The sequence below is a fragment of the Diceros bicornis genome, chromosome 17 (assembly GCF_020826845.1).
Source record: "Diceros bicornis minor isolate mBicDic1 chromosome 17, mDicBic1.mat.cur, whole genome shotgun sequence".
Taxonomy (NCBI): Eukaryota; Metazoa; Chordata; class Mammalia; order Perissodactyla; family Rhinocerotidae; genus Diceros; species Diceros bicornis.
The window spans coordinates 53945738-53969971 of NC_080756.1; the positions used below are offsets into that span (position 1 = coordinate 53945738).

Genomic DNA, 24234 nt, shown 5'->3' on the forward strand with positions numbered 1-24234 from the left:
GCCACTGGTCTCGATTGTGCTGGGTCCACAAAATGCCTACAGCGGGGGCCCTCCCCGGCTCAGGGCCCCGTGCCTCCAGGGATGCTGCGTACCTTTGGGCTGCTCCTGGGCTGCCGTGAAGCTGTCAGCTTGTGAAGGCGGCATTTTTCCTCTCCAGAAGGGAGTTTCTGCCTCTTCCACCTCAACTAGGATTGTCCGTTGTTGCAGGAGTTCCTCTTATCTAGTTTTCAGTTCTGTCTCAGGGGTAATTTTTCCACGAGTAGTTGTAAATTGGCTATGTCTGCGGGAGGAGGTGAGTTCAGAGTCTGCCTATGCAACCATCTTGACTTCTCTCTCTCTGTCGTATAGTTTTAATGTGGAAGCTTAGATTACTGATTTTAGGTCTTTCTTCTTTTCTAATATATGTATTCAATGTTATAACTTTTCTATAAACACTTCTTTTGCTGCATCCCATAAATTTAGATAAGTTGTATTTTCATTTGGTTAAAATTAAAAAGAATTTTGGGGGGAATTCCTTCTTTACCTATGTGTTATTTAAAGTGTGTTAATATCCAAGTGTTTTGGGATTTTCCATCTATCTTTAATTTATTGATTTTTAGTTTAATACCAGTATGGACAGACATTATGTGATTCTATCCCTTTACACTTGTTTTTAAGGTTTTTTTTTATGGCCCAGAATGTGGCCAATTTTGTGGAATGTTTCATGTTAATTTGAGAAGAATGTGTATTTTATTGTTTTTGGATGAAGTATTCTATGAATGCCAAGTAGATCTGGTTTGTTGATGGTGCTGTTCAGTTGAATTATATCCTTAATTATTTCAGTCTGATGTATCTGTCGATACTGAGAGAGGAGTGTTGCTGTGTCCAACTATAATAATGAATTTGTCTATTTCTCCTAGCAGTTATATCAGTTTTTACTTTTGTATTTTGTATTATGGTATTTATGTATTTTGATGCTCTGTTGTCAGGTACATACATATTTAGGATTGTTGTAGTTTCTTGGAGAATTGATCCCTTTATCATTACATAATACTCATCTTTATCCCTGATAATTTTCCTTGATTTAATTCTGCTTTGTGTGAAATTATTATAGCTATATAACTTTATATACAAATACAATATATGTAGCTAATTATTATAGCTTTCTTTTTTTAAAGACTATTTTTTAAGAGCAGTTTTAGGTTTGCAACAAAATTGAAAGGGAGGTACAGAGATTTTCCATATATCCCTTGCCCCCAAACATACATAGCCTCCCCCTTTATCCTCATCACTTGCCAGAATGGTACATTTTTTACCAAGGATGAATCTGCTTGACACATCATAATCACCCCAATCCATAGTTTACATTAGGGTTCACTCTTGGTGTGGTACATTCAGTGGATTTGGACAAATGTATAATGAAATGTATCCATCATTATAATATCATACACAGTATTTTCACTGTCCTAAAAATCCTCTGTGCTCTGTCTAGTCATCTCTCTCCAGCTCACTCTGGCAACCATTGATCTTTTAGGTTAGGCTTTGGTTAACTAGCTTCTTCTGTGGGCAGGCCTTGTTTACAATAATAGAGTGTTTGGCCTATTTCAAAATGATTCCTTTCCCCCTCACTTTGTTGGAAGTATAAGGAGATTTTTGTCTGATATTTACTATGAGAACATGGTCCAGATAAATAACGATTAATCTCTTCTGAGCCACTGACCCTTTTGAAATTCTGAAGAAAGCTTCAGGCCCATTAACAGAATTTTTTTCTCAATCTCCTCTTTTATTTTTCCTGCTATTTTTAAATCACTGGAAATTTTAGTCCAAACCACAACTTCTTCTTTTGAGGTATACTTTATATTGGAATTCTCTTACCCTCTTCAGAATGTTTAGCAGTTTTTCTCTGAGCTCTAGCCTCTTTGAAAGAAGCCAAGTCTCTGGGTAACGTCTTCAAGGAGAGAGATACAAGAGGTTCCTGGACCTTCTAAACATAGGGAGCCCACGTAATGGTGCAAGAAGGGCAACCTCAAGGTAGAGGTGAGTATTCCCTTTCTCAGTTCCAGAGAGTAAGGTAGAAGTATACACTTCTACCTACTTCCATCATCTGAGATGATAAGAGTCATCTGCGGAGAAGCGGCAGACAATGGAAAGATTGAGGGATAGAGATTAGACCACTATAGTAGGGTCATGGGAAATTGAAGGAAAGAATAATTGCTTAGAGCCAGAAACGCTTGAAAGAATAAGAAACCAAATATTAATACTGTGGTATGAGAGGTGGGAGACAAAAGTGATATTTTGAGAAAGACAGTGAATCGATGGATGAATGTAGTATTTAAAAAGAAGGAATAAGGAAACGGCAGTTACAGTTGGTGGAGAGTGAGTTTTGCCCAGATTGTTGTGGGCTTCAGAGCTACTACCTGGTCATTTATTCTGAGGGAGTCTCTAAGCACTCTTCTTGTTTTTTGTTTTTTTTTAAATTTTTTTCTTTTCTTTTTTGGTGAGGAAGATTGCCCCTGAGCTAACATCTGTGCCAATCTTCCTCCATTTTGTATATGGGATGCCACCACAGCATGGCTTGATGAGTGGTGTGTAGGTCCATGGCGGGGATCCAAACCTGTGAGCCCAGGGCTGCCAAAGCAGAATGCAAGAACCCAACCAGTACACCACTGGGCTGGCCCCCAATCTTCCTCTTTTTTGCTTGAGAAAGATTGACCCTGAGCTAACATCTGTGCCAATCTTCTTCTGTTTTGTATATGAGAGGCCGCCACAGCATGGCTTGAGGAGTGGTCTGTGCCTGGGATCCAAACCGCAAACCCTGGGGCTGCTGAAGCATAGCATGCGAACTTAACCACTATGCCACTAGGCTGTCCCCATAAGCTCTCTTCTTGTTTTAGGTTTTTAATTACTCTGAGAGTCTTTGTCTGGTTTCTTCATTGCTCTAAGCTTCTTAGGAACTCTGACTTCTTTTCCCCCTAGTAACTGCATTTGTCTTGCTGATCTGACAGAGAAAGCAGTATGGTGGTTCCAAGTGAGGCTCTGGTCTGTTGCTGTGATTTCCATAGCACTCCTTGGGGTTTGTTTCATTGTGAGCTGTGTGGGTAAGTTCTTCACTGAGGTGCCATGTCTCTTGATCTCTTTCCTTATCATGTTCTATAAAGATTCCCTAGTGTGTGTTTTCCTTTACACCATTAATATGTTAGCTCTTACTTGGAATGCCACATTTTTCTTGATTTCTCCTCCTCCTCTTCCTTTTTCTCCTCTTCCTCCATCTTTTGATAATTGACTCTGCATCCAGATTTATTTTACCTAGTTTTATTAGTATTTTCCCATTCATGACTTTACGTGTGAATATGTGTTAGTTATAGCCATCCTTTAAGACAGCATCTTCCACTACTGGGTTCACTAGTGATCACATGTTCTCTAGTCACAAAAGCCCTCTATTAAGAGTGCAAATATAATTGTTTTTATAATCGTAATACTGTAAGTTAGGGTCTTTGATTTTCTTGTGGGAGTCTCTCCCAATATGAGAGGAAAAAATATTTAAATGAAATATTGGAGATATAAGGGAATAAAATATTTCTTCCCTGTTCTATTTGCCTTTAAATAAATATTTCAAGTTCATTTTGTGAGAGGTCTCAAAGACATTTTTGTTTTCTAATCTACAATTTGGTTCTGTATTCACTGATAAGGTGATTAAAAATAGTTATCAAATAGTCAGGGAGGGAGTAAAAGTGACTTCCTATTCAAATAGACCATGTTTTAATTCCTTCTGAGATATAAATAAATATCATTGTCTATATTAGAACACAAAAAACTATTACCAAATGTATATTTGCTTTACTTTTCATGGCCAAGTGCAAGAGAGGAGTATTTAAGAATAGTTATTTTATTAATCAAGAGGAAGCAGATATTCAGGACCCCAAGACAGCCTAAGAGAAAGATAAAAAAGTTTGACAGTATTGAGCTTCAGTAGTAGAAGGACAAGAAAGAAATGAATGAAGAATCAAGTTATGTCTGAGATAGAACAGATCTTGGTCAAAGTACACACTCCCTTGAAAATAAAAGTTAGTGTTCATTTGAGACATTTAAAATGTCTCTAAGTGTTTAAAGGCTTCCCTTGGTTGTTATTCACCCCATATGTTTATCTGTAGGTACCAGTGGTCAGAAATTTTAGAAAATATCAAAATAACTTGCAAGCTTGCTTAGAATTATTAAAATTAAGGAGAAGCAGACAGCCAGTGAGTCAACAAATAACTATTGACTACTTTGTGACACTCACTCTTCTAGGTGTTTGTGATTAATTGATGTAGAAAACAGACAGAATCTCTGCCCTAGAATATAGAGCTTAAAATTCAATGGAGAAAGAGCTAAACATAAATTTGCAGGCATATAAACAAACAAGATAAATGAATGTAAGCAAGCAGTCATTCAGCATGGTCATTATCGGGCTTGCACAGAGAGAAGAGAGTGGTGGTGGTTGGAGTTAAGCCAGCTTGGCCCAGATTTATAGAGCATATGGCTCTATAGTAAAAGAATGGATAGATACTAACCCTTCGTCTTCCTTCACAGTGACTTATTTTACATATGACAAAACCGGCAAAAAACTGTCTGAACTACATACATATTATTCAAGTCTAACCTGCTTCAGTGAAGGGACAAGGGTGACAGGTAAGGTGTTGCAGTTCTTAATCTGACTTTGTCTTTTCTCAGAGAGCTGTCAGGGTTAGTTCAAGATCAGTTTATTTTATTTTATTTTTTTTAAATAAAGTCTCTGCTTAGATATCTTTAGAATATAATTAAGCTTACATGTTCATATTAGGCTCTAGATTTGCCCTCAGAACAATCCCTCCTCCAGACTTCTTGATCCCCATAAATGCTACCAACATACACCATGTAATGTGCTCAAGCCAACCCTGGAAATTATTCATAACAATTCTCTGTTCATCCTTATCTAACAGATAAAATTCTCTTTTTGGTATCTAAATTCCCAGTTAATAATACCCAACTCTATTCCAAATATCAACTTTATTACTGGTCAGTTTGGATCTTGGACCATGGTTCAGGATGAGACTGCCCCCACTCTAAAATATTGTCCTGGTAACTTCGTATGTGGAGAGTTGGGAGAGTTGAATTCAGAATCATGGTCTGACTCGTATTATGTCTAGTGAAGAAAGCCAAAGAAAGGCAAAGTGCATGTTTGCAGTGGTCTTTATGGCCTTACTCCCTCCAAGAAAAGAATCCCAAATAGATGTCAGACACTTGCTATTTCAAGAACTAAATAATTCACTCTTCTGCTTTTATGGAGAAACACATGAGAAGTAAAGAGAGGACTGAAGTTTCTTTGTATTTCTATGAGATGTTTGAATTTCCCCTTTTTTGGTATTTGGCAAGAATATTGTGCATGGGGGTGGTAAAAGATGATTTTCTCTACACTCTCTGACCTATAATTTTCTTGTTACATTGGGGTTCTTTGGTCAAACAATTGTAGAGGTGGCCCTTCTGAGGAGGAAAACATAATTCTATCAGGGTTGTCTTCTTCCCATCTTTTGGAGGCACTTCTACAGCCACTGGAGTTTGAAAGAATACCTTCCTGGAAGCAGCAATGGACACTTCAGCCTTGGCCTTCAGAATGCTCTGAAATGAATGAGACAGAGATAGATATTAATTACATTAACTCCACATCTGTCTAGCATAAAAGACTGCAAATTTACTCCCTAAATATATCCAACCCAATATTATGGTCAACCAGGCTGTTCAATACAACTAATTGAAATTACAGATAAGTTTACATGATGAAATTATTTTATATAATGCCACGACAGCAAATAAAATAGTAAAATTTTAACAATATCCTTTCAAATTATTATTACAATGAAAAGAAAAAATAAAAGTCCAAACACAAAATTTCCGTTTTGATTAAAGTTAAAAAATAATTGAAATCCACATTATAAATTCTCCACTTTGTTTTCCACTCGGTCCCAGTCAGAGCATTGAGATGTTCAGGTGCATGGGTTAAGTCAGTTTCTTCAATAGGTCTATGCTTCGCCTAGACTTGTGGTCTTCCACCTGTTTTGCTTGAGAACTCCCCTCAAAAGATTTTGAAAAATGATGTACCCTCTTATACAATTTAATTTGACATCTAAAATTTTTCATCATGTTATAGAAGCAAAGGCTTTAGTTTCTGGGACATTGTAAATATTAACTTTTAAAAAACAAAACAATTACATCTGTTTTTAAAATGTATCTACCAGTGTCTAAATACCATTACAAAGTGTTACCCCCACACCCAACCTCTATTAAAAAAAAAAAGAATAACATGTATTATTTAACAGTCAGATGTTTTGCATCATTCTTTTTCCTTTTTGGACTAATATTTACATCACACTCCCCCATCTACCAAAAAATGTAAATAAGTCTGTCTAATATTTTTATTTCCTGTGGAACATTAGGCTTTACGTGTCATAAAATTTCTTCTGGATTGACATCTTACAGTTCTTATCAGGATATAAATCCAAACATCACAAATTTATTATAAATTTTGATAACTTACTACTAATAAAGTAAGACTGTATTGGAAGCCCATCTCCTAATGAGATGAATGTGACTTTTAAAAAAATGCAATCAGGAGGGCTGGCCAGGTTAAGTTTGTGCGCTCCACTTTGGCGGCCCAGGGTTTGCAGGTTCGGATCTCTGGTGTGGACCTACGCACAACTTATCAAGCCATGCTGTGGCAGGCATCCCACATATAAAACAGAGGAAGATGGGTACAGATGTTAGCCCAGGACCAGTCTTCCTCAGCAAAAAGAGAAAGATTGGCAACAGATGTTAGCTCAGGACTAATCTTCCTCACCAAAAAAAAAAAAAAAAGCAATCAGATGTACCTACTATTGAATAATACTATTACTAGAATGAGATAGAATTCAACATCAATTCTACTCCTATTTTTCAATGTAGTGACACAATCTGATAAATCTTATCTAAATAAGTAGATAGGAATAGAAGGTGCTTTGTTAGAATGTCCCCCAATTTTTTGAACTTTTTCAGTTATTTGCCAAAAATCAACAGTGTTCTGTTATCAAAAATTATTTGTAATGATCTGTTAACTGAGAATTTGATTAGATTATTCTTCAATGTTGCTGAAAGTAAAGAATAATAAATGGAATAACTTGTGAAAGATTTGTTATTTCTCAGTCCATAATCCTTTGCTTTCTCAATTTCTTGTAAGTACACTAAAAAAAACTTATGTCTTATCAAATGACTTAATTATACTAGTTTTTTAATACTTACAAAGCACCTTGATCAGCTCATTATTCTCAGAACAATTGGGAAAATAAAATATTATTAATTTCAGTATATCTTTTTGACAAATACTTCCAGTCATCACAGCTTTCAATATTTTTGTCAACTTTGGAGCTGAGATTTAGCATATTCAACATCTGAAAAATGTTTGCCATATACAACTTAATTGGCAAAGTCAATTCTCACCATTAAAACAGTCAGCCAAATTAGACTTTTTAAATGAAAATAATACATTAATACATGCTTTGAGGAGTATTATAAAAAGTAATCTTTAATAATGCACAGACTGCAAAATTAAGATAGATTTCTAAAAGTGGCCAATATTAAAATGATAGAGATATAGTCTATTTTATTCACTTCGTAATATTATAAAAGGAAGAATAGGTCTATAGACGGTTTCTCGTCATTTAGTATGTAATGATGTAACAACATAAGAAAATGAATCAAATAGAGCTACATATAACAACATGGATGAATCTTGGCAATATGGAATGAAAAATTAAGCCCAAGAAGACCACATATATTCTAATACCTTTAAAAAAATTCAAAACCCAACAAATCAAAACAACTTATCGTTTAGGTATACATATATATGTGCTAAAATTATATGTATATGTAATCAAAATATGACGGTGGATTTATATATGGTTACTAGAGATTTTTTCAATCTTAGGAGAGTGGCAAACTGGTGCTTCTAAGGGGAAAGGAGAGAGAACTGATATTTGTTTAAACTCTTACGTCACTGATACTGTGTAAAAATTAGTAATAGGTAATATTTATGACCAATTATTCCACCTTAAGCACCTTTTAAAGTGCTTTACACATATTATGTGATTAATCTCCCTTTGAGGTGGAGCTGTTATTATTTCTATTTTAAAGATGAAATAACTGAGGCTCAAGAAGGTTATGTAATTTGTCCAAAGGCATATATAATGAATGGTGGAGCCCGAATTCTAATGAAGCATAGTCCTCATAACCACCCTGTGAATAATTATCATTTCCATTTTAAAAACCTGAGGCTCTGGGAGTGACGTCAGCATCATGGCGGAGTGAGCTTTCCCGTGAATTCTTCCCCCACAAAATACAACAAAAGTAACAGCCACAGACCAACAACGGAATCCCAGACAGTCAAAAGCTGGAGCGGAGGGATCCACACTGCCGCACATCTGAGAGCGGAACGTGCTGGGCCCCCGGAGGAAGTGGGGAGAGGTAAGGAGAACTCCGCTCCCTCCCCATCAGATCAGCGATCCGGTCCGCGCGGCTCCCAGAGACGGGGGAGGGGCGGCCCTCGGCGGGAAACTGTAGCTCTTCGGGCTCTCTCAGCCAGTGGGAAACTCCCGCACAGAGGGCTCAGAGGAGCCACAGGGCTACCATCAACATCTGAGCAACGAGCGGATAAAGAGGGGCAAACGAGAAGCCTCCCACGTCAGGGACCCAGAGGGCAAAAGAGAGAGCTCCCCCCTCCCCGCAACCCGGAGTCTGCAGCTCGACCAGATCTAGCGGTCCGAGGCAGACCTGAATAAACTGGACTGGACCCGTGGATCGCAGTGGGGAAAAGAAACAAAACAAAACAAAACAAAACTGCGGATCGCAGCAGAAAAACTGGGGCAGAGCGCAGGGGGCTTAGACTACACAGCCCTTTACCACCACACAGTGGCGGCAGGTGGAAATTGCAACCAGAGACTTCCAGGATGAGGAAAATCAAAACCAACACAGGAACCACAATGCAAAAATATATGAAATCACCAGACCAGAAACAAAATGACAAGCACCCAGAAATCAACCCCGAAGACACAGAAATCCATAAACTAAATGACAGAGATTTCAAAATAGCTATCATAAAAACACTCAACGAAATACGAGACAACACAGACAAACAATTAAATGAGATTAGGAGTTTCTTCACAAAAGAGATTGAAATCATAAAGAAAAACCTATCAGGGCTGATGGAGATGAAGAACACAATGGAGGAGATAAAGGAGAATCTGGAATCTTTAAAGAACAGAGCTGACAATATGGAGGAAAGAATTAGTACTTTAGAGGATAGGAATACAGATATACTCCAGATGGAAGAAGAGAGAGAACTAAGACTAAAAAGAAATGAAGAAAGACTCCGAGAAATATCGGACTCTATTAGAAAATGTAACATAAGAATTATAGGTATTCCTGAGGGAAAGGAGAGGGAAAGAGGAACAGAGAGCCTATTCAAGGAAATAATAGCTGAAAATTTCCCAAATCTGGGGAAGGAGCAGGAAATACCAGTAAGCGAAGCCAACAGGACTCCTATATATATTAACAGACAAAGGCCTTCACCACGACACCTAGTGGTAAGGCTAGCCAGGGTCAACGACAAAGAAACAATATTAAGGGCAGCTAGACAAAAACAAAAAATAACGTACAAAGGAACTCCCATCAGGCTCTCAGCGGATTTCTCAACAGAAACTTTTCAGGCTAGAAGAGACTGGAATGATATATTCAAAATACTAAAAGACAAAAACTTTCAGCCAAGAATACTCTATCCAGCAAAAATATCCTTCAAATATGATGGAGAAATAGTAACTCTCCCAGATAAACAAAAGCTAAGGGAGTTCATGGCCACGAGACCGCCACTACAAGAAATACTCAAGAAGACCCTCAGGCCTGAAAACAAGAAGAGAAAGGGAACACAAAGCTTGGAGTAAGGAGAAAAGTAGGCAGACAAAATCAGAGAAATAGTAGATCTTTACCGGAATAGTTTAGCAACCACTTAAATACCAAACTCAAAGATCAAAGGAAGAAATTCACCAAAAATAAATTTAACCTCATCACTGTAAACACACAGCCACAACACAAGATAGAATAAGGTATAACAAGAGCAACTTAGAAGGGGAAGAAGAAAGTGACTGAATTGACTTAGTATAAGGAAATAGGAGGCTATCAGATAATGGACTATCTCATACAGAAGGTTTTTCACCCAAACCTCAAGGTAACCACTAAACAAATAATCAAATTAAAACCACATATGATAAACAAAGAGAAAACTAGAAGAATCATAAGACAGAACAACCAAACTGAATTGGCAGTCCAAAACAAATGGGACAAGAAACAAAGGAAATGCAAAAGAACCAGAAAATAAGTGACAAAACAGCAACATTCAACCCTCATATTTCAATAATTACCCTAAATGTAAATGGATTGAACTCTCCAATCAAAAGATACAGAGTGGCAGGATGGATTAAAAAGCAAGACCCAACAATATGCTGCCTTCAGGAAACACATCTTAGCACTAAAGACAAGCACAGGCTCAGAGTGAAAGGATGGAAGACAATACTCCAAGCTAATGGCAAACAAAAGAAAGCAGGTGTTGCCATACTCATATCAGACAAAGTAGACTTCAAGATAAAACAGGTTAAGAGAGACTAAGAAGGGAAATATATAATGATAAAAGGGACACTCCATCAAGAAGACATATCACTTATAAATATATATGCACCCAACATAGGAGCACCAATGTACATAAAACAACTATTAACAAACCTAAAAGGAGAAATCAACAACAACACAATAATAGTAGGGGATCTTAACACCCCACTTACAGCAATGGATAGATCATCCAGACAAAAAGTTAATAAAGAAATATTAGACTTAAATGAAAAACTGGACGAGATGGACCTAGTAGACATATACAGAGCACTCCATCCAAAAACAGCTGACTACACATTCTTCTCAAGTGCGCATGGAACATTCTCTAGGATAGACCATATGTTGGGAAACAAAGCAAGCCTCAATAAATTTAAGAAGATTGAAATCATAACAAGCATCTTTTCAGACCATAAGGCTATGAAACTGGAAATGAACCAGGAAAAAAAAACTGGGAAAGTGACAAAAATGTAGAGATTAAACAACATGCTACTGAACAACCAATGGATCATTGATGAAATTAAAGGAGAAATCAAAAACTATCTGGAAACAAACGAAAATGATAACATGCCATATCAAACCATATGGGACGCAGCAAAAGCAGTCCTGAGAGGGAAACTCATAGCGATACAAGCCCACCTTAACAAACAAGAAAAAGCCCTAATAGGCAACCTTAAATTACACCTAACAGAACTAGAAAAAGAAGAACAAACAAAGCCCAAAGCCAGCAGAAGGAGAGAAATAATAAAAATCAGAGCAGAAATAAATGATATTGAGACCAAAAAAACAGTAGAAAGGATTAATGAAACAAAGAGTTGGTTCTTCGAGAAGATAAACAAAATAGACAAACCCTTAGCCAGGCTAACTAAGAAAAAAAGAGAAAAGGCTCAAGTAAATAAAATTAGAAATGAAAGAGGAGAAATTACAACGGATACCATGGAAATACAGAGGATTATAAGAGAATACTATGAGAAATTATATGCCAACAAATTGGACAATCTAGAAGAAATGGATAAATTCTTAGACTTATATAACCTCCCAAAATTGAACCAAGAAGAAATGGAGAATCTGAATAGACCAATCACAAGTAAAGAGATTGAAATAGTAATCAAAAACCTCCCAAAAAATAAAAGTCCAGGACCAGATGGCTTCTCCAGTGAATTTTACCAAACATTCAAAGAAGATTTAATACCCATCCTCCTCAAACTATTCCAAAAAATAGAGGATGATGGAACACTTCCTGAATCATTCTATGAGGCCAACATCACCCTGATACCGAAACCAGACAAAGACAATACAAAGAAAGAAAATTACAGGCCAATATCGCTGATGAACATTGATGCAAAAATCCTCAACAAAATATTGGCAAACCGAATACAACAATATATTAAAAAGATCATACACCATGATCAAGTGGGATTTATACCAGAGACGCAGGGATGGTTCAACATCCGCAAATCAATCAACGTGATACATCACATCAACAAAACAAAGAATAAAAACCACATGATCATCTCAATAGACGCAGAGAAGGCATTTGACAAGATACAACATCCATTTATGATAAAAACTCTCAATAAAATGGGAATAGAAGGAAAGTACCTCAACATAATAAAGGCCATATATGACAAACCCACAGCTAACATCATACTCAACAGGGAAAGACTGAAAGCCATTCCTCTGAGAACAGGAACGAGGCAGGGCTGCCCACTCTCACCACTCCTGTTCAACATAGTACTGGAGGTTTTGGCCAGAGCAATTAGGCAAGAAAAAGGAATAAAAGGAATCCAAATAGGTAACGAAGAAGTGAAACTCTCACTATTTGCAGATGACATGATTGTATATATAGAAAACCCTAAAGAATCTGTTGGAAAACTGTTAGAAACAATCAACAACTACAGCAAAGTTGCAGGGTACAAAATCAATCTACAAAAATCAGTTGCATTTCTATATGCTAATAAGGAACTAACAGAAAGAGAGCTCAAAAAGATAATACCATTTACAATTGCATCAAAAAGAATAAAATACCTAGGAATAAATCTTACCAAGGAGGTGAAGGACCTATACAATGAGAACTACAAGACATTATTGAGGGAAATCTACGATGACATAAAGAAATGGAAAGATATCCCATGCACGTGGATTGGAAGAATAAACATAGTTAAAATGTCTATATTACCTAAAGCAATCTACAGATTCAATGCAATCCCAATCAGAATCCCAATGACATTCTTCACAGAAATAGAAAAAAGAATACTGAAATTTATATGGGGCAACAAAAGACCCCGAATAGCTAAAGAAATCCTAAAGAAAAAGAACAAAGCAGGAGGCATCACAATTCCTGACTTCAAAACATACTACAAAGCAATAGTAATCAAAACAGCATGGTACTGGTACAAAAACAGACACACAGATCAATGGAACAGAATTGAAAGCCCAGAAATAAAACCACACATATACGGACAGCTAATTTTCGACAAAGGTGCTAAGGACATGCAATGGAGAAAGGAAAGTCTCTTCAATAAATGGTGTTGGGAAAACTGGACATCCACATGCAAAAGAATGAAAGTGGACCATGTGCTATCGCCATTCACAAAAATTAACTCAAAATGGATCAAAGACCTGAAGGTGAGACCTGAAACTATAAAACTCATAGAAGAAAATATAGGCAACACACTATTTGACATTGGGTTTAAAGGAATCTTTTCGGATGACATGCCTACCCAGACTAGGGAAACTAAAGAAAAAATAAACAAGTGGGACTTTATCAGACTAAAGAGCTTTTATAAGACAAATGAAATCAGAATCAAGATGAACAAACAACCAACCAGCTGGGAGAGAATATTTGCAAAACATACATCTGACAAGGGGTTGATCTCCATAATATATAAAGAACTCACACAATTGAACAACAAAAAAACAAACAACCCGATCAAAAAATGGGCAGAGGAAATGAACAGACACTTCTCCAAGGAAGATATACAGATGGCCAATAGGCACATGAAAAGATGCTCAACATCACTAATCATCAGGGAAATGCAAATCAAAACAACACTAAGATATCACCTCACGCCCGTTAGAATGGCTATAATCACCAAGACAAAAAACAACAAATGTTGGAGAGGATGTGGAGAAACAGGAACCCTCATACACAGCTGGTGGGAATGCAAATTGGTGCAGCCTCTATGGAAAACGGTATGGAGATTCCTCAAAGAATTAAAAATAGAGATGCCCTATGATCCAGCCATCCCACTACTGGGAATCTATCCAACGCACCTGAAATCAACAATCCAAAGAGGCTTATGCACCCCTATGTTCATTGCAGCATTATTCACCATAGCCAAGAAGTGGAAGCAACCTAAGCGTCCCTCGACTGACGATTGGATTAAGAAAATGTGGTATATATATACAATGGAATACTACTCAGCCATAAAAAAAGACAAAATCGTCCCATTTGCAACAACATGGATGGGCCTGGAGCGTATTATGTTAAGTGAAATAAGCCAGAAAGAGAAAGACAAACACTGTATGATCTCACTCATATGTGGAATATAAACCAACACATGGACAGAGAAAACTGGACTGTGGTTACCCGGGAAGTGGGGGTGGGGGGTGGGCACAAGGGGTGAAGGGAGTCATATATGGGGTGATGGACAAACAAAAATGTACAACCCAAAATTTCACAATGTTAGAAACCATTAAAATATCAATAAAAATCAAAAAAAAAAAAAAAAACAAAAAAAAACCTGAGGCTCTGTGGTTTGCCCAAGATTATTAAGCAGAATTGGTGTTCCAGATACACCTGTGTTAGTTGTTTGTAACTCTGATAGAACTTGGTGCTTCTAACGTATAAGAGATACAAAGAACAGACAACAAACAAACATTAATAGCAATTTTTTTTGGCAAAAAATCCAGAGCAATTCTGCAGGTAAACCTTAGTAAATACTGAGGACTTAATGTTAAAGAATGTTTATTTAAAAGCAGTTCTATGGCCTCAAATTATATTATTCAGGGAACAGTAAATACGTGAATTAAGAAGCCTGTCTCTAGAAAAAAACCACAGATCCTTGGAATTTTATGTGTATAGAACATACATCTTTACTCTTATTTATCTCATCTTGCTCTTACTTTTCTCTTTCATGCAACATAGAAAAAGCCTGGGGATGTTGTCCAAGTACTTGGAAGTCATTTGGTTCCAGCTGCTACCTCATTTCCACTGAACAAAATTTTTGGACCAAGAGTGAGCAGAACTGTGTTGGGATGGGGGCTCATTTGGTGGTGATCAACACAGAAGCAGAGCAGGTACTTTTCTTTATTTTTCATTAAAATTTTTTTTAATTGTGGAAAAAGTAACAAAATTTATCCTGTTTTTAAGTGTACCATTCAGTAGTATTAACTATATTCACATTGTTGTAAAAAGATCTCTACAAATTTTTCGTGATGCAAAACTGAAACTCTATACCCACTGAACAACAATTACCCATTTCCCCCTCCCTCCAGCTCCTGGCAACCACCTTTCTACTTTCTGTTTCTTGAATTTGACTACTTTACATACCTCCTTAAGTGGAGTCATACAATATTTGTCTTTTCATGACTGCCTGATTTCACTTTGTATAGTATCCTCAAAGTTCATCCACGTTGAAGCATGTGACAGGATGTTCTTCCTTTTTAAGGCTGAATCATATTCCATTACATATATATATATTTATACTGCATAATGTTTATCCATTCATACATTGATGGACATTTGGGATGCTCTCACCTCTTGGCTATTGTCAATAATGCTACAATGAATATAAGTGTGCAAATATCTCTTTGAGATCCTGCTTTCAATTATTTTGGATATATTTTTCTTCTATTTTGAATTAATTTTTGTGCATGGTGTAAGGTAAGGGTCCACCTTCATTCTTTTGCATGTGGATATCCAGTTTTTCCAACACCATTTGTTGAAGAGACTATCCTTTCCCCATTGTGTAGTTTTGGAACCTTGTTGAAGATTGTTTGCCATATATACAAAGGTTTATTTCTGGACTCTATTCTGTTCCATTGGGGTATATATCTGTTGTTATGCCAGTATCAGACTGCTTTGAGAGCTACAGCTTCGTAATATGTTGTAAAATCAGGAAGTGTGAGGCTTCCAAATTTATTCTTTTTTTTTTCAAGATTGTTTTGGCTATTATGGGTCTCTTGAATTTCCATATGAATTTTAGGATTTTTTTCTATTTATATTTAAAAGGCAAAAAACAAACAAACCATTGGGGTTTTGACAGGAATGGCACTGAATCTGTAGATTGCTTTAGGTAGTATGGATATTTAACAATAGTAAGTAACAAAAGTAGGTACACATCAGAAAGGTACATATTTGGCCTGTGTGCCAAGCTGGCTCAGATGCAAGTTGTCTCTGCTGAAGAGGGAAGATGTTGCTTGATGGACCAGAGCAGGTGGAGCCAGAAGAGGGGAAGGCAGGCAGTAGACTCTGCCAATATTATCTTTTCAAGATTGAAGATCTCCAGCTGATTGTAAATGATGTAATTATAAGAAGATATATAATTATACATATAAGAATATATATATAATTTTATATAAGAATCACCAGGTGTGAGGTGGTATCTCATGACCATGGATGTCTTCCCATTTACTTGTGTTTTCTTTCAAAAATGTGTTGTAGTTTTTAGATTACAAGTTTCTTGCTTCCTTAGTTAAGTTTATTACTAAGTATTTTATTCTTTTGATGCTATTGTTAAAGGTGATTGCTTTCTTAATTTCTTTTTTAGATTGTTTATTGTTAATGTATAGAAATGCAACTGATTTTTGCATATTGATTTTGTATCCTAAACTTTGCTGAATTTGTTTACTAGTTCTAACAGTTTTTTCTAGCTTTAAAGAGATGCAATTAACATAAAATATTGTATAAGTTTAAGATGTACAATGTGATGATTTAATAGACATATACACATTCAAAGTTAGTACCCTTTGAATAACATTTCCTCATTTCTCACACATCCTCATCACCTGGACCACCATTATAGTCTCTGATTGTATGAGTTTGGTTTTTTTAGATTCCACATATAAGGGAGATCATACAGTATTTGTTTTTCTCTCTCTGACTTATTTCATTTAGCACAATGTCATCTAGGTTAACCCATGTTGTCACAAATGGCAGCATTTCTTTCAGTTTTATGGCTGAATAATATTACATTGTATATATATATTTACCACATTTTCTTTGTCCATCTATGGACATTTAGGTTCTTTCCATATCTTAACTATTGTAAATAATGCTGCAATAAACACGGGGGTGCAGATATATCTTGAAGATAGTGATTTTATCTCCTTCTAATATATACCCAAAATTGGTAGTGCGGGATCATATTTTTATTTTTCTATTTTTAATTTTTTGAGTAACCTACACAGTGTTTTTCATAGTGGCTGTACCCATTTACATTCCCATCAACAGTGCACACAGGGACACTTTCTCCACATTCTCAACCACATTTATTATCTCTTGTCTTTTGATATTAGTCATTCTAAATGGTGTGAGGTGATATTTCATTCTGGTTTGATTTACATTTCCTTAATGATTAGTAATGTTGAGCACCTATTGGCCATTTGTATGTATTCTTTGGAAAAATGTCTATTTGGGTTCTTTGCTCATTTCTTAATTGGATTTTTTTACTTTATTCATTTATTTTCATTGAGTTTGTAAGTTCCTTGTATATTTTGGATATTAAACCCTTATCTGGTAGCTGATTTGCAAATATCTTCTCCATTCTGTAGCTTGCCTTTTCATTTTGTGATTATTTCCTTTGCTGTGCAGAGCTTTTTTAGAAGTTTAGAACTCTGTGGTTCAGTACATAGAAGTTTCATTTATAAAACAAGGAGAATGTTATAATTACCACAGGAAATTACAATGTCTGATATATCACAAACATTACTTGTAACTACTTTTTAATCAAAATAACATCACATCAAAAAGGTACATATTTGGCCTGTGTGCCAAGGTGGCTCAGATGCAGGTCATCTCTGCTGAAGAGGGACGATGGTGCTTGATGGACCAGAGCAGGTGGAGCTGGAAGAGGGGAAGGCAGGCAGTAGACTCTGCCAATAGTATCGTTTCAGCTTGAAGGTCTCCAGATGATTGCAAATGATGTAATTATGAGAAGAAAACTGGAAAATTCACAAATATGTGGAAATTAAACAACATGCTACTGACCAACCCATGGGTCAATGAAAAAATCAAAAGAGAAATCAAAAAATATCTTGAGACAAATGAAAATGAAAATAAAACAAACCCAAACGTATGAGATGTAGCAAAAGCAGTTATAAGAAGGGAGTTTATAGTGACAAATGCCTACCTCAAGAAACAAGAAAAATCTCAAAGAAACAACCTAACTTTATATCTCAAGGAACTAGAAAAAGAAGAACAAATAAAGGCCAAAGTTGGTAGAAGGAAGTACAAAGATCAGAGCAGAAATGAATGGTATAGAGACTAAAAAAACAATAGAAAAGATCAATGAAACCAAGAGCTAGTTCTTTGAAAAGATAAACAAAATTGACAAATCTTTAGCTAGACTCACCAAGAAAAAGAAGAGGACTGAAATAAATAAAATCAGAAATGAAAGTGGAGACATTACAACTGATACCACAGAAATACAGAGGATCATAAGAGACTACTACAAACAATTATATGCCGACAAATTGGACAACCTAGAATAAATGGATAAATTCCTAGAAATATATAACCTCAAGGACTGACTCATAAAGAAATAGAAAATCTGAACAGACCAATTACCAGTAAGATGATTTAATCACGAATCAAAAAACTCCCAAGAAACAAAAGTCCAGGACCAGAAGGCTTCACTGGTGAATTCTACCAAATATTCAAGGAAGAATGAATACCAATCCTTCTCAAACTCTTCCAAAAAAGAAAAGAGGGAAGAAACAATTCCAAACTCATTTCATGAGTTCAGCATTGCCCTGATACCAAAACCAGGCAAGGACATCACAGGAAAAGAATATTGCAGGCCAATATCCCTGATGAAATCATATGCAAAAATTCTCAATAAAATATTAGCAAACTGAATTCAACAATACATTAAAAGGATCATACACTATGATCAAGTGATATTTATTCCAGAGATGCAAGGATAATTCAACCTTCACAAATCAATGTGACACACCACATTAACAAAATGAGGACTAAAAATCATAGGATCAATTCAATAGATGCAGAAAAAGCATTTGACTAAATTCAACATCCATTTATGGTGAAAACTCTCAACAAAGTGGGTATAGAAGGAACGTACCTCAACATAATAAAGGCCATATATGACAAGCCCACAGCCAACATCATACTCAATGGTGAAAAGACGAAAGCTTTCCCTATAAGATCAGGAACAAGACAAGGATGCCCACTCTCACCACTTTTATTCAACATAGTATTAGAAGTCCTAGCCAGAGAAATTAGGCAAGGAAAAGAAATAAAAAGAGTCCGAATCAGAAAGAAAGAAGTAATACTGTCACTATTTGCAGATGACACCATATTATATACAGAAAACCCCAAATCTCCACCAAAAAACTGTTAGAACAAACAAATGGCTTCAGTAAAGTTGCAAGATACAAAATCAAAATATAGAAATCTGTGGCATTTCTACACACTAATAACCAACTATCGGAAAGAGAAATTAAGAAAATAATCTCATTTACAATTATATCAAAAAGAAGAAAACACCTAGAAATATGTTTAACCAAGGAGGTGAAAGACCTGTACACTGAAATCTATAAGACAATGATGAAAGAAATTGAAGAGGACACAAGTAAATGGAAAGATATTCTGTGCTCATGGATTGGAAGATTAATATTGTTAAAATGTTCATACTACCCAAAACAATCTACAGATTCAATATAATTCCTATCAAAATTCCAATGGCATTTTTCACAAAAATAGAGCAAACAATCCTAAAATTTGTATAGAACGACAAAGGACCCCAAATAGCAAAAGCAACCTTGAGAAAGAACAAAGGTGGAGGCATCACACTCCCTAATTTCAAAATATATTACAAGGCTATAGTAATCAAAACAGTACGGTACTGGCATAAAAACAGACACAAATTGATGGAACAGACTAGAAAGCCCAGAAGTAAACCCACGCATATATCGTCAATTAATTTATGACAAAGGAGCCAAGAATATACAATGTGGAAAAGACAGTCTCTTCAATAAATGATGTTGGAAAAACTGAAAAGCCACATGCAAAAATATGAAACTGGAGCACTATCTTACACCATACACAGAAATTAACTCAAAATGGATTAAGGAAAAAAAAATGCTCTCACTGCAGAAGATAGATTTTCTTTTCCATACAGTGCTAGAGACACAACATAAACTCTCTCCACCTCTGTTTTTATTTTATTTTTTCTATCTCTATAGTGTTTTCTTTTTTTATACTCTGTGCAGGCAATGCCAAAAAAACTGGATTGAAGACTTTAATGTAAGACCTGAAACCATAAAACTTCTGGAAGAAAACATAGGTGGTAAGCTCCTTGACATTGGTCTTGGTGATGATTTTTTGGATTTGACATCAAAAGCAAAGCCAACAAAGCAAAAATCAACAAGTGGGACTACATCAAACTAAAAACTTCTACACAGCCAAGAAAACCGTCAAAAAAATAAAAAGGCAACCTATTAAATGGGAGAAAATATTTGCAAATCATATATCTGATACAAGCTTAACATCCAAAATATATAAAGAACTTACACAACTCAATAACAAAAAACCCCAAAACAAACAAACAAACAAAAAACCCCAAGCAGTCTGATTAAAAAATGAGCATAGGATCTGAATAGACATTTTTCCAAAGAAGACATACAGATGGCCAACAGGCACATGAAAAGATATTGAACATCGCCAATCATCAGGGAGATGCAAATCAAAACCACAACGAGATATCACCTCACACCTGTTGGAATGGCCTTTATCAAAAAGACAATAAATACAAGTGTTGGCACAGATGTGGAGAAAAGGGAACCCTTGTGCACTGTTGATGGGGATGTAAATTGGTGCAGCCACCACGAAAAACAGTATGGAGGTTCCTCAAAAAATTAAAAATAGAACTACTATGTGATCCAGCAATCCCACTTCTAGGTATTTATCCAAAAAACCCAAAGCACTAACTCAAAAAGACATATGCACCACCATGTTCATTGCAGCCTTATTTACAGTAGCCAAAATATGGAAACAACCTGTGTCAACTGACAGCTGAATGAATAAAGAAAATGTGGTATATATGTAGAATGGTATATTTTTCAGCCATAAAAAAGGAGAAAATCTTGCCATTTGTGACAACATGGAGGGACCTTGAGAGCATTATGCTAAGTAAAATAAATCAGACAGAGAAAGACAAATATCGTATAATCTCACTTACGTGTGGAATCTAAAAAAAACACCAAGCTCATAAATACAAAGAACAGAATGGTGGAGGGTAGGGGGTGAATGAAATGGTGAAGGGAGTCAAAAAGTACAAACTTCCAGTTATAAAATAAATAAATCATGGTGATGTAATGTACAGCATGGTGACCATGGTTAATAATACTGTATAGCATATTTGAAAGTTGCTAAGAGAATAGATCTTAAAAGTTCTTATCACAAGAAAAAAAATTCTGTAATTATGTATGGTGACAGATGTTAACTAGAGTTATTGTGGTGATCATTTCACAATATATACAAATATCAAATCATTATATTGTACACTTGAAACTAATATAATGTTGTATGTCAATTTTACCTCAAAAAAAGGTATCTAGTTCACTAAAATTAATTAGGCAATTTGGGAATGAGAGACAGATTCTTTCTTTCTCTCTCTCCTTTTTAAATTCCTCAATATGGAGCTACAGATACACTTAAGCTGCAATAACAATACCAAAAAGTGAAATGGGTGTTTGCTTTTTAAAATCATTGAAATATGTAAAAGGCCTTGGTAGATAACAATATTATTCCATGATGAGCAGAGTACTTTTAAAAACAGAAAGTAATGTCAGGGAAATTTACCTATACTTTATAAAACACCCTTGGCTGAGAAGCAGCCTCTCTTCCCCAGAATATTTGCTTTATGTCAGAGAATCTCAGGATTTCTCTTAAGCCTGCAGGTTCAATTCAAAATTAATTAAAAAATAATTGCACTTACCTCAAAGGAATTACCTATGGGAAAACAATCTAGATAGATCAAAAAGGTAATATAGAAGCCCAAATGGAAAAACAAGACTAATAATTTTTTAAGAAATTAATCACTACAGTTAAAATCTAGTAAGCACTCCTTTAAGTTTAACTTTTGCAAGTAATTTACTACTTCCTAGAGAAGTACTACGTAGGAGAGTAGAGAAAGAAATTTGAATTTTGGTAAACCAAATGCAATTTCACTGGAAAACAATCAGAAATAAGATGGAATGCATCTAAACTTGTAAAATTAAAAAATGATGCAAGTGCAAAAAGTGACATGTACACTTAAAGGGAATTCTGTCTCTTGGTAAAGAAAAGAATACATTCTGGCTGAGATGTGAATTCATCATCGTCTCGTGATGACGTTGGTGAATTTGTCCTATTCTCTTGTCCACTGAGCCATCTTGTGACTGTTCCGCACACCTTGCATTTTCTTTTCTCTTTAGAGCTATAAAGAACTCTTACTCTGTTCAATCTGTAAATTTCAGTCTACGACTCCTTTTTCTTCATGTAGAATTTCATTGTCCAGCAGCTGAATGAATCACTTTCTTATTTTCTGGGACTCTCAGATCCACAAGGGACTGGCAATTGGCAATAGATTGATAAGACACCTTACATGGAAAATGTCAGGTGAGTGCAGACTCAGACTAATGAACCATAGCGTCTTGTTTACATAAAAAATTTAGGGAAATTTGTTAGCAGTGACTATTAATGATAATACTAACAGTCATAATGATGATAACAGATTCTAACAATTATTGAGCTCTTATTAAGTGCATGCATTATCTCACAAACTTCTTGAAAACTTCTTTTTCAGAACTCATTTTACTGATGAAAAATTGAAAAACTTGCTCAAGGTCAATAAATTAGTAAGATGAGAAACTGAGTCTCAACTCCATGTCTATCTAACTCCTAAGATGGTGCTCTTAGCATTATATTTTGCTGCCTCTAAAACACATGTAGATACTTCAATTAAATTTTTCTCCAATTAATAAAATTTGAAATATTTGGGTCAGAACTAGGTTCAACTCTAGTAGGATAATTATATAATAATACTATTTATTTGTGGCTTTTAAAAAACTCAGAATTTAATTACACATTATCTCATTTGATTCTCACACAATCTTGTGAGCTATTTGGGGACTTTATTATGATTTCTATTTTTATAGATGAAGAATCTAATACCTGAGAGGTTAAATTACTTCCTTAAGGGCAAAATGAGTCAGCAGCAAAACCAGTCCCTAATGTCCTACCCACACCTCCCCCATCCTTTACCACAGATTGTATTCCCTGAAGGCAGGGTAACTTCTCATGTCCAGACTCAAGCACCCTGACACTTGTTTAAGGTAGCTCCATGACAATAGAGAGATTTTGGAAGGTGATGAGAGTACACAAGTGAAGGACTCTTTATTACACACCACTAAGAAAGGAACTGTTTAATAACCTGGGTCAGGGTAAGGGTTCTGTATAGAGAAGGAAGTAAAGATTAGATTCTAGGGGAAAGGTCCAAGATTACTCTATTTCATAAAAATTTTGCCAGGAGGATGTTAGAGGAGCAATTGTAAAAGTGTATGTCCTCACTTGAAGTTTTTGAGGAGGGCAGTAAGAGAAAAGGAGAGCAATCATTGGGCTCCTCTTGCCCTGAACCCCATTCTGTTTGACCCCAACCCTATATACTTTCTAATCAACAACTACGCATTCATTAAAGAAATGTTTTTACCCTTTGTTTCTCTTTAGATTATGGCATCAGAATGAGCCCAATTTTTCTGCAGAGGAATGTGCTTCAATAGTTTTCTGGAATCATAGAGGATGGGGCTGGAATGATGTTTTCTGTGATTCTAATAGGAATTCAATATGTGAGATGAAGAAGATTTACCTATGAGTGGAACTTTATTCATTGATGCCTTTAAAATTGAGACCTGTCATAAAATGATAATTTCCTCTTATAATTTATGTATAATCCTTAACATAGAGGTTCATGGAAATATTCAGATGCCTTTCTCCCTTCAATCATCTCTCTTCTAGTTTCCTCTTTTCCACTGATAGTTCCATCTTTTCCAATGATAGAATGAACTCTTCCTTCCTTTTTTTCTTTAGTTTGTTATTCATTCTTTTCTTTCCTTTCTTCATACTTCTTTTCACAAACATTTCTTGTGCCAGATAGCATACTATTTTGTCTATTAGAAGACTCATGAGGAGGTAACTTCTGAAAATTATGACCTTCTTTCCTCAAAATGCCATTGATAAATCCTTTTGGTCAAGATAGTGACTGGGACTGCAATCATCTGAAGGCCTGGCAAGAGCTGAAGGATACACTTTTTAGATTCTCACTCACATGACTG

General features: G+C 35.7%; 1 protein-coding gene across 1 annotated transcript; it reads left to right on the forward strand.

The window, feature by feature from the left end:
• The first annotated feature begins 1985 nt into the window (after positions 1 to 1985).
• LOC131415788 (C-type lectin domain family 6 member A-like) lies at positions 1986 to 23774 on the forward strand. The gene is given in 6 exon segments (XM_058557601.1): positions 1986 to 2016; positions 2985 to 3077; positions 4549 to 4647; positions 14834 to 14979; positions 22407 to 22522; positions 23630 to 23774. Coding segments are annotated over 6 exon segments (630 nt in total).
• Positions 23775 to 24234: the final 460 nt, after the last annotated feature.